The sequence below is a fragment of the Artemia sp. Qi Xiang Cuo genome, chromosome 6 (assembly GCF_049724085.1).
Source record: "Artemia sp. Qi Xiang Cuo chromosome 6, ASM4972408v1, whole genome shotgun sequence".
Taxonomy (NCBI): Eukaryota; Metazoa; Arthropoda; class Branchiopoda; order Anostraca; family Artemiidae; genus Artemia; species Artemia sp. Qi Xiang Cuo.
In genome coordinates, this window is record NC_142799.1 from 16809542 (window position 1) to 16821752 (window position 12211).

Genomic DNA, 12211 nt, shown 5'->3' on the forward strand with positions numbered 1-12211 from the left:
AGATGTTGAAAGTTTATCAGGGAATGCTTTTATTAGATCAATTAGGATATCAATGGGACATACACTAGTTTTTTTTTAGTTTCTGTATTTTTCTATTCTTTTCTTCGCTGAAATTTTTGGGATTTTATCTTTTGGAGTTTAAAAAATTATATGATTCTCTGAGAGAGGGGGAACGTTTGTACAATGCTAGCTAGGTGTTTATTGAGCTCATTAGCTGTTTAGGCGGTTCATTCAAAAGAAAATCAAGGCTCTTGCACAAGCGACCCCCATTTCTTTCATTTTCTTAAACCATTGCTGAGGTTTGCTCTGTTTTAAGCAATTTAATTTATTCTTACCATAATGAGAAACAGCACGACGTATTTTTTTTTATTTGTTTACGGAGGGCTAAGGCATCATATTTCTTTCCAAGGCGAAAAAGTTTTAGTTTCAAATGTTTTAGCCCTTTTACTTTTTCATTAATGTAAGGTTTATTTGAGGAACATACCTTCTTGGTAACCCCTGGGAAACATTTTTTGGTAATTTGCCTTTAATTTTGTTTGAAACAAACTAACCGTTGAATTAAGATTTACACACAACAAAACATCATCCCAACTTTCCGACGTAATCCAAGATCCAAAATAAAAAAAACCTTGACTTGTTATTTGCCGGTACGAAAAGGCAGAGACTGAATAATTTGTTTTAAAAACTAGCAGTGGTTTCAATTGTAGCATGAAATGATAGCTACCACCGAGGGGAGGAAGGGTAGTTGGAGTATTCTACAAGATCAATAGATACTCTGCGCTGCTAGGTTGTCAAAAGGGCTTAGCCATAATGTATGAGTAACGCCTAAGGGTGTTAAACTGAATTTCCTGTGAATTTTGAAGAGGATCTTGAAGTAATGAAAGGCACTATATGCATTCAGTTGATCAAAAAGCGTATCTGCCATACCCCAGGAACGACTTGGGATGTTAATTTGAAAGTTTGATAAAATGAAGAGAGGATTTGGAGCTAAATAAAAAAAAGCTATCTAAATCTTGGGTGTCAAAATATGTATCTGCTACGTCTTGGAATGGCTTTGGGTGCTAAATTGAAACTTTCAGGAAATTTTGTGGGGGTGTTGAAATAATTCAAAAGACACTATTTGCGCAAAGGAAGTGAAAATAGCGTATCCGCAATATCTATGGAACGGGTAAGCTATAACCATATCTTTTTTGGTTTTTATGATTGTTTTTTTTTTTAGAATTAGAAGATGGAATAGCAGCTAATGATGATATCCTTAGCCATATAAAATATTCTAATTTGACAGCTAAGCGGGAAGTTAATTCACCAGCAATTTTGACACAATTGAAACTTGACCTGGATTTTCCTCAGACCAATCTTTTTGATGGCCGAAATAAAGGTATGTTTCTGAGATATAAAAGTCTATTTAACAAGCTAAGTTATTCATCTTGTTCTATTTTTTTAATTCTTGTTTGTTTCTCTCTTTGTTGTTTTTTTTTTGTTCTTTGTTCATTTAAATAAGAAAAAAACACAGTACAAAGTTAGTCTTTGTATAGATAATTATTTTCAGAATGTCATTTATGTGTGTGTCAGTTAACATGCTCTTTGAAATATAAAAAATTGACATCAAGGCAAAGAAATAGTACATGTAAAACTTTCCTACGTCGTGGATGTAGTCTATCGCACTGGGAAAACACACTACACCAGTGACGCTGAGAGCAGGCCAAGACATAAAAGATGATGATTTTGATCCAATTCAAGTTTGCCTTGTCTTGTGTGCTATCCGTTAGCATAACAACCGTAAAACGTGTCGGTGCCTATCTAAGAAGTCAGTAGCTCCTTCAATCGCTAAGTATTGACGATTAGATTTTTACCCGCTGTTCGTGTCATATCTGATGACTAGAGTCACTAACCCACCTTGCAACTGAAGAAGATTTGCTGCCAATGGCATGCTAATAACCATATGTACAAAATGTGGCATGGGATTATTGTTTACTTTTCAAAGAAATTTCTTCATAGAGCGCCATAGTGAAGGGTTGGGCCTTACTAGCCTATAGTTCCACATTGCACCACACAGACATTTCATATCTAAAGGGAGATGATGTTTTTCTTTCGAGTTTTTATCTTATTTGAATCATAAAATTATATTCCTAGGTATTGAATGAATTTTGTCAGCCCTATATTATAATTCAGGCATAAAAGAGTTAATTCAGCCTTACAGAATAGCTAAGTTTGATCTACTTTTAGTCTTTGTCGTCCTGAACTGCTTAGAGTTTTTTATACAAAACTCCCTTTTATGTCGTTTTTGAGCTGTGGATATTTAATGCTCTTTCTATCCCAGATGTCAAAATTCCTATTTTGGAATACAAGCATGAATCTCCAGAAGTTGCATCGTGCAGTATAGATGATCTGTTAGAACAACTCTACTCTGGGGGAAATTCCATGAAAGAACACACTTTGGGGAAAAACCCTATGAGTGCAAAATTTGTGATAAACAATTCTCCCAGATCATCAATTTACAATCGCATGAAATAATTCACTCGGGGGAAAAACGCTATGAGTGTAAAACTTATGAAAAAAGGTTCCCCCACAGGACTACTTTAGAATTGCATGAAAGAATTCACTCTGGAGAAAAGCTCTATGAGTGTAAAATTTGTGAGAAAAAATATTCTGTGAAAGGCGATTTAAAATCACATGAAAGAACTCACTCGGGGTAAAAGCCATATGAGTGTAAAATTTGCGAGAAAAAATTCTCCCAGATAGGTAATTTACCGTCGCATGAAAGAATTGACTCAGGGGAAAAACGTTACGAGTGTAAACTTTGTGAGAAAAAATTCACCCGAAGGACTCATTTGCAATTGCATGAAAGAATTCACTCGGGGGAAAGCCCTATGAGTGTAAAGTTTGCGAGAAAAATTCACCCGAAGGACTCATTTACAATTGCATGAAAGAATTCACTCGGGGGAAAAGCCCTATGAGTGTAAAATTTGTGAGAAAAAATTCACCCTAAGGACTCATTTGCAATTGTATGAAAGAATTCACCCGGGGGAAAAGCCCTATACGTGTAAATTTTGTGAGAGAAAATTTTCCGTGAAAACCAATTTAAAATCGCTTGAAAGAACTCATTGGGGGGAAAAGCCTTATGAGTGTAAAATTTGTGAGAAAAAATTCTCCGTAATGTGCGGTTTGAAATCACATGAAAAAATTCACTCGGGGGAAAAACCCTATGAGTGTAAAACCTGTGAAAAAAAATTACCATCGCGTGAAAGAATTCATTCTGAGGAAGTCCTTTGAATCTAAAATTTGCGAGAGAAAATTTTCCGAGAAAAAAATTTGCGATCACATCAAAGAATTCACTCGAGGGAAAAAACCCTATGAATGCAAAATTTGCGAAAAAATTCTTCCGAATGAGTAATCAAAGAATTAACTTGGGGGAAAAACCCTATGAGTGTAAAATTTGTGAGAGAAAATTTTCCGTGAAAGCCAATTTAAAATTGCATGAAAGAATTCACTCGGGGGAAAAGCCTTACAAGTGTGAAATTTGTGAGAAAAAAATTCACCCGAAGGACTCATTTGCAATTGCATGAAAGAATTCACTCGGGGGAAAAGCCCTATGAGCGTAAAATTTGTGAGAGAAAACTCACCCGAAGGACTCATTTGCAATTGCATGAAAGAATTCACTCGGGGAAAAGCCCTATGAGTGTAAAATTTGTGAGAGAAAATTCAACCGAAGGACTCATTTGCAATTGCGTGAAAGAATTCATTCGGGGGAAAAGCCCTATGAGTGTAAAATTTGTGAGAGAAAATTTATCCGAAGGGCTCGTTTGCAATTGCATGAAAGAATTCACTCGGGGGAAAAGCCCTATGAGCGTAAAATTTGTGAGAGAAAATTCAGACGAAGGACTCATTTGCATTTGCATGAAAGAATTCACTCGGGGGAAAAGCTCTATGAGCGTAAAATTTGTGAGAAAAAATTCAACCGAAGGACTCATTTGCAATTGCGTGAAAGAATTCATTCGGGGGAAAAGCCCTATGAGTGTAAAATTTGTGAGAGAAAATTTATCCGAAGGACTCGTTTGCAATTGCATGAAAGAATTCAGTCGGGGAAAAAGTCCTATGAATGTAAAATTTGAGAGAGGAAATTCACCCGAAGGACTCATTTGCAATTGCATGAAAAAATTCACTCGGGGGAAAAGCCCTATGAGTGTGAAATTTGTGAGAGAAAATTCAGCCTTAGGACTCATTTGCAATTGCATCAAAGAATTAACTCGGGGGAAAAGCCCTATGAGTGTAAAATTTGTGAAAGAAAATTCAGCCGAAGGACTCATTTGCAATTGCATGAAAGAATTCACTCGGGGGAAAATCCCTATAAGTATAAATTTGTGAGAGAAAATTCACCCGAAGGACTCATTTGCAATTGCATGAAAGAATTCACTCGGGGGAAAAGCCCTATGAGTAAAATTTGTGAGAGAAAATTCAGCCGAAGGACTCATTTGCAATTGCGTGAAAGAATTCACTCGGGGGAAAAGCCCTATGAGTGTAAAATTTGTGAGAGAAAATTCAGCCGAAGGACTCATTTGCAATTAAATGAAAGAATTCACTCGAGGGAAAAGCCCTGTGAGTGTAAAATTTGTGAGAGAAAATTCACCCGAAGGACTCATTTGCAATTGCGTGAAAGAATTCACTCGGGGGAAAAACCCTATGAGTGTAAAATTTTTGAGAGAAAATTCACCCGAAGGACTCCATTGCAATTGCATGAAAGAATTCACTCGGGAGAAAAGCCCTATGACTGTAAAATTTGAGAGAGAAAATTCACCCGAAGTACTCATTTGCAATTGCATGAAAGAATTCACTCGGGGGAAAAGCCCTATGAGTGTAAAATTTGCGAGAGAATATTCAGCCGAAGGACTCATTTGCAATTGTGTGAAAGAATTCACTCAGGGGAAAAGCCCTATTAGTGTAAAATTTGTGAGAGAAAATTCACCCGAAGGACTCATTTGCAATTTTATGAAAGAATTCACTCGGGGGAAAAGCCATGTGAGTGTGAAATTTGTGAGAGAAAATTCAGCCGAAGGACTCATTTGCAATTGTGTGAAAGAATTCATTCGGGGGAAATGCCCTATGAGTGTAAAATCTGAGAGAGAAAATTCACCCGAAGGACTCATTTGCAATTTCATGAAAGAATTCACTCGGAGGAAAAGCCCTATGAGTATAAAATTTGTGAGAGAAAATTCAGCCGAAGGACTCATTTGCAATTGTGTGAAAGAATTCACTCGTGGGAAAAGCCCTATGAGTGTAAAATTTGTGAGAGAAAATTCAGCCAAAGGACTCATCTGCAATTGCGTGAAAGAATTCACTCGGGGGAAAAGCCCTATGAGTGTAAAATTTGTGAGAGAAAATTCACCCGAAGGACTCATTTGCAATTGCATGAAAGAATTCACTCGGGGGAAAAGCCCTTTGAGTGTTAAATTTGTGAGAAAAATTTACCATCGCATGAAAGAATTCATTCTCTGGAAAAGCCCTTTGAATATCAAATTTGCGAGAGAAAATTTTCCGAGAAGAAAAAATTGCAATCGCATCAAAAAATTCACTCGAGGGAAAAAACCTTATGAGTGCAAAATTTGTGAGAAAAATTCTTCTGAATGAGTAATCAAAGAAGTAATTTGGGGGAAAAACCCTTTGAGTGTAAAATTTGTGAGAGAAAAGTTTCCGTGAAAGCCAATTTAAATTTGCCTGAAAGAACTCAGTGGGGGGAAAAGCCTTACGAGTGTAAAATTTGTGAGAAAAAATTCTCCCAGATAGGTAATTTACGATCGCACGAAAGAATTCACTCGGGGGAAAAACGTTATGAGTGTAAAATTTGTGAGAAAAAATCCGAAGGACTCATTTGCAAGTGCATCAAAGAATTAACTCGGGGGAAAAGCCCTATGAGTGTAAAATTTGTGAAAGAAAATTCAGCCGAAGGACTCATTTGCAATTGCATGAAAGAATTCACTCGGGGGAAAATCCCTATAAGTATAAATTTGTGAGAGAAAATTCACCCGAAGGACTCATTTGCAATTGCATGAAAGAATTCACTCGGGGGAAAAGCCCTATGAGTAAAATTTGTGAGAGAAAATTCAGCCGAAGGACTCATTTGCAATTGCATGAAAGAATTCACTCGGGGGAAAAGCCCTATGAGTGTAAAATTTGTGAGAGAAAATACAGCCGAAGGACTCATTTGCAATTAAATGAAAGAATTCACTCGAGTGAAAAGCCCTGTGAGTTTAAAATTTGTGAGAGAAAATTCACCCGAAGGACTCATTTGCAATTGCGTGAAAGAATTCACTCGGGGGAAAAACCCTATGAGTGTAAAATTTTTGAGAGAAAATTCACCCGAAGGACTCACTTGCAATTGCATGAAAGAATTCACTCGGGGGAAAAGCCCTATGAGTGTAAAATTTGAGAGAGAAAATTCACCCGAAGAACTCATTTGCAATTGCATGAAAGAATTCACTCGGGGGAAAAGCCCTATGAGTGTAAAATTTGCGAGAGAAAATTCAGCCGAAGGACTCATTTGCAATTGTGTGAAAGAATTCACTCTGGGGAAAAGCCCTATTAGTGTAAAATTTGTGAGAGAAAATTCACCCGAAGGACTAAGTTGCAATTTTATGAAAGAATTCACTCGGGGGAAAAGCCATGTGAGTATAAAATTTGTGAGAGAAAATTCAGCCGAAGGACTCATTTGCAATTGTGTGAAAGAATTCATTCGGGGGAAATGCCCTATGAGTGTAAAATCTGTGAGAGAAAATTCACCCGAAGGAATCATTTGCAATTGCATGAAAGAATTAAACTCGGGGGAAAAGCCCTATGAGTGTAAAATTTGAGAGAGAAAATTCACCCGAAGGACTCATTTGCAATTGCATGAAAGAATTCACTCGGAGGAAAAGCCCTATGAGTATAAAATTTGTGAGAGAAAATTCAGCCGAAGGACTCATTTGGAATTGTGTGAAAGAAGTTCACTCGGGGGAAAAGCCCTATGAGTGTAAAATTTGTGAGAGAAAATTCAGCCTAAGGACTCATTTGCAATTGCGTGAAAGAATTCACTCGGGGGAAAAGCCCTAAGAGTGTAAAATTTGTGAGAGAAAATTCACCCGAAGGACTCATTTGCAATTGCATGAAAGAATTCACTCGGGGGAAAAGCCCTATGAGTGTTAAATTTGTGAGAAAAAATTTACCATCGCATGAAAGAATTCATTCTCTGGAAAAGCCCTTTGAATATCAAATTTGCGAGAGAAAATTTTCCGAGAAGAAAAAATTGCAATCGCATCAAAAAATTCACTCGAGGGAAAAAACCTTATGAGTGCAAAATTTGTGAGAAAAATTCTTCTGAATGAGTAATCAAAGAAGTAACTTGGGGGAAAAACCCTTTGAGTGTAAAATTTGTGAGAGAAAAGTTTCCGTGAAAGCCAATTTAAATTTGCCTGAAAGAACTCAGTGGGGGGAAAAGCCTTACGAGTGTAAAATTTGTGAGAAAAAATTCTCCCAGATAGGTAATTTACGATCGCACGAAAGAATTCACTCGGGGGAAAAACGTTATGAGTGTAAAATTTGTGAGAAAAAATCCGAAGGACTCATTTGCAATTGCATGAAAAAATTCACTCGGGGGAAAAGCCTTATGAGTGTAAAACTTGTGAGAGAAAATTCAACTGAAGGACTCATTTGCAATTGCGTGAAAGAATTCACTCGGGGTAAAAGCCCTATGAGTGTAAAATTTGTGAGAGAAAATTCACCCGAAGGACTCATTTGCAATTGCATGAAAGAATTCACTCGGGGGAAAAGCCCTATGAGTGTAAAATTTAGAGAGAAAATTCACCCGAAGGACTCATTTGCAATTGCATGAAAGAATTCACTCGGGGGAAAAGCCCTATGAGCATAATATTTGTGAGAGAAAATTCAGCCGAAGGACTCATTTGCAATTGCGTGAAAGAATTCACTCAGGGGAAAAGCCCTATGAGTGTAAAAGTTGTGAGAGAAAATTCAGCCAAAGGACTCATTTGCAATTGCGTGAAAGAATTCACTCGGGGGAAAAGCCCTATGAGTATAAAATTTGTGAGAGAAAATTCACCCGAAGGACTCATTTGCAATTGCTTGTAAGAATTCACTCGGGGGAAAAGCCCAATGAGTCTCAAATTTGAGAGAGAAAATTCACCCGAAGGACTCATTTGCAATTGCATGAAAGAATTCTCTCGGTGGAAAAGCCCTGTGAGTATAAAATTTGTGAGAGAAAATTCAGCCGAAGGACTCATTTGGAATTGTGTGAAAGAAGTTCACTCGGGGGAAAAGCCCTATGAGTGTAAAATTTGTGAGAGAAAATTCAGCCAAAGGACTCATTTGCAATTGCGTGAAAGAATTCACTCGGGGGAAAAGCCCTATGAGTATAAAATTTGTGAGAGAAAATTCACCCGAAGGACTCATTTGCAATTGCATGAAAGAATTCACTCGGGGGAAAAGCCCAATGAGTGTCAAATTTGAGAGAGAAAATTCACCCGAAGGACTCATTTGCAATTGCATGAAAGAATTCTCTCGGTGGAAAAGCCCTATGAGTATAAAATTTGTGAGAGAAAATTCAGCCGAAGGACTCATTTGCAATTGCGTGAAAGAATTCACTCGCGGGAAAAGCATTATGAGTGTAAAATTTGTGAGAGACAATTGACCCGAAGGACTCATTTGCATTTGCATGAAAGAATTCACTCGGGGCAAAAGCCCTATGAGTGTAAAATTTGTGAGAAAAAATTTACCATCGCATGAAAGAATTCATTCTCTGAAAAACCCTTTGAATATAAAATTTGCGAGAGAAAATTTTCCGAGAAGAAAAATTTGCGATCGCATCAAAGAATTCACTCGAGGGAAAAAACCCTATGAGTGCAAAATTTGTGAGAAAAATTCTTCCGAATGAGTAATCAAAGAATTAACTTGGGGGAAAAACTCTTTGAGTGTAAAATTTGTGAGAGAAGAGTTTCCGTGAAAGCCAATTTAAAATCGCATGAAAGAACTCACTCGGGGGAAAAGCCTTACGAGTGTAAAATTTGTGAGAAAAAATTCTCCCAGATAGGTAATTTACGATCGCATGAAAGAATTCACTCGGGGGAAAAACGTTATGAGTGTAAAATTTGTGAGAAAAAATTCACCCGAAGGACTCATTTGCAATTGCATGAAAGAATTTACTCGGGGGAAAAGCCTTATGAGTGTAAAATTTGCGAGAGAAAATTTTCCGTGAAAGCCAATTTGAAAATCGCATGAAAGAACTCACTCGGGGGAAAAGCCTTATGAGTGTGAAATTTGTGAGAAAAAATTCTCCGTAATGTGCGGTTTGAAATCACATGAAAAAATTCATTCGGGGGAAAAACCCTATGAGCGTAAAACCTGTGAGAAAAAATTTACCATCGCATGAAAAAATTCATTCTGGGGAAAAGTCCTTTGAATATAAAATTTGCGAGAGAAAATTTTCCGAGAAGAAAAATTTGCGATCGCATCAAAGAATTCACTCGAGGGAAATAACCGTATGAGTGCAAAATTTGTTAAAAAAAATTTTCCGAATGATTAATCAAAGAATTAACTTGGGGGGAAAAACCCTTTGAGTGTAAAATTTGTGAGAGAAAATTTTCCGTGAAAGCCAATTTAAAATCGCATGAAAGAACTCACTCGGGGGAAAAGCCTTACGAGTGTAAAATTTGTGAGAAAAAATTCTCCCAGATAGGTAATTTACGATCGTATGAAAGAATTCACTCGGGGGAAAAATGTTATGAGTGTAAAATTTGTGAGAAAAAATTCACCCGAAGGAATCATTTGCAATTGCATGAAAGAATTCACTCGGGGGAAAAGCCTTATGAGTGTAAAATTTGTGAGAGAAAAGTTTCCGTGAAAGCCAATTTAAAATCGCATGAAAGAACTCACTCGGGGGAAAAGCCTTATCAGTGTGAAATTTGTGAGAAAATTTTCTCCGTAATGTGCGGTTTGAAATCACATGAAAAAATTCATTCGTGGGAAAACCCCTATGAGTGTAAAACCTGTGAGAAAAAATTTATCATCGCATGAAAAAATTCATTCTGGGGAAAAGTCCTTTGAATATAAAATTTGCGAGAGAAAATTTTCCGAGAAGAAAAATTTGCGATCGCATCAAAGAATTCACTCGAGGGAAAAAACCGCATGAGTGCAAAATTTGTTAGAAAATTTTTTCCGAATGAGTAATCAAAGAATTAACTTGAGGGAAAAGCCCTTTGAGTGTAGAATTTGTGCAAAAAAAATTCTCTCGTTCCGATAGTTTGACAGTTCATCGAAGAATTCACTCTGGAGAAAAGCCTCATTAGAGTAAAATTTGTGAGGATAAATTCTCTCACATGAGCAGATTGATGGCGCATCAAAGAATTCCTACAGACGATAAACCAAGAGTGTATTTCTTATGGAAAATAGTGTTCTCACAAAAGGAATTCCTATTATTGTAAAAGAAATTGGTTAGGTAAAACTATGATTGTTATTCAATGCAATAAATTGTTTTTTCAGATTTGGACTTTAATAGACATCAAAGGATAGGCTTTATTTTATCAGAGGAGGAAAAAAGTATGGTCTGTTTATTATAAGCAAAATTTTTTATACTTATATAGAAAAGATACTTATATAAATATTCATGATTATTATTGTTTTAATTTAGTCTTACGGTGCTATACGACTTGAAGGACTGTTTTGTAATGAGGATTTCAATGACCGCATGAGTAATGGCTCTTGGAAAAGTGAGTTAATATGTCCATTGATATAGAAAATAATTTGACCTGTATCTTTATTTTTATCCCTTTCTCTATACCTCCTAGGTGGTCGTATAATCCATAATATGATGAAGATCATGTTTGGTGAGGGAAAAAACTTTAGACAGTAATTTAGACAGATAAGTGCTTGAACGAGGGCATTGAAACACTTAGGACAAGCCATATTACCAAACGCAATCAACCAAAAAGAAGCTGTCATGGATATGCAGCACAGTGTAGTTAGTAAACATAAGTAAAACACCGTAAAAAACAAACACCGTAAAAGTAAAATCACCGCGTATCTATTAAGCTGCTCGTAAGTGATCACCATCTTTCATGAGAAATGCACACTAGCCTTCTATTTTGTAAAAAAAAAAAAAAAAAAGATGGAAAGCCATATTTTTTTATAAATAATCGAAAAATTTAAGCGGCAACCGATGAATGAAGGAGCAGACAACTGGTCAAAATCCTATCCGCATTAAAATAGGAAGGCTAAATTGATGGTCATAAGTGCGTTTATAATTAAAAATTCGTGGTTTCTCCTGGGAGGATGTAAAGAGGGAGGCTCTAAATAGATTAGGATAGAGAAGAGGCGTGCGTAGTTGTGTTGGCCTCAGGCTGCTTGGTGCTGTGATGAGTTGTTAGTAGTAGTAGTAGTAGCATTGTTGGTATAACTTTTAAATTAGGGATTGTGCCAAGTCGATAAAGATACAGTTGAGTAAAAAACACACTTAGTATCCGTATTAAAATAGGAAGGCTATATATTTTTGTATTATTATTAGTGGTTTGGCCTATGTTTGGTTTTGTCCGGTTTCTCTGATACCCCATCTAAAGATGTTTTATTTGTGTGTGTTTTGAGTCTTGGATCTGACATGGTAAGTCGCGTTACGTTTTTTTTTTTTATATATATATATTTTTTTTCATTGTCTTTTAATTTAGTATGTCCGAGCATTTTTTTGAGTATCCGCGCTGCCGGGCAAGTTTATATATTTAGTTGTGCTTCATTTTGAAGATTAAAACCTTTAACCTTGATAACTTTTAAGTTTAGGGATTCTGCCAAGTCGATAAAGATACAGTTGAGAAAAACACACAAAGCATCCGTATTAAAATAGGAAGGCTAAATTGATGTTCATAAGTGCGCTTATATCTACAAATTTGTGGTTTCTCCTGTGAGGATGTAAAGAGGGAGGCTTTGAATCGATTAGGATGGAGAAGAGGCGTGCATAGCTGTGCTGGCCTCAGGCTGCTTGGTGCTGTGATGAGCTGTTAGTAGTAGCAGTTTATTTTGTGTTAGTGTTAGCATATATTTTTGTATTATTATTAGTGGTTTGGCCTTTGTTTGATTTTTTCCAGTTTCTCTGATACCCCTTCTAAAGATGTTTTATTTGTGGGTTTTTTTTGGTCTTGGACCCGACATGGTAAGTCACTTTACGTTTTTTTGTTCTTTTTTT

General features: G+C 36.5%; 1 protein-coding gene across 1 annotated transcript in view; it reads left to right on the forward strand.

The window, feature by feature from the left end:
• LOC148950921 (uncharacterized) overlaps positions 1 to 12211 on the forward strand; it is a 63402-nt gene that overhangs the window by 32490 nt on the left and 18701 nt on the right. Inside the window, exons 3-4 of the mRNA XM_089090952.1 lie at positions 1220 to 1378; positions 12114 to 12178. Coding sequence (XP_088947078.1) covers positions 1220 to 1378; positions 12114 to 12178 — 224 coding nt within the window. The remainder of the gene's footprint in view (positions 1 to 1219; positions 1379 to 12113; positions 12179 to 12211) is intronic.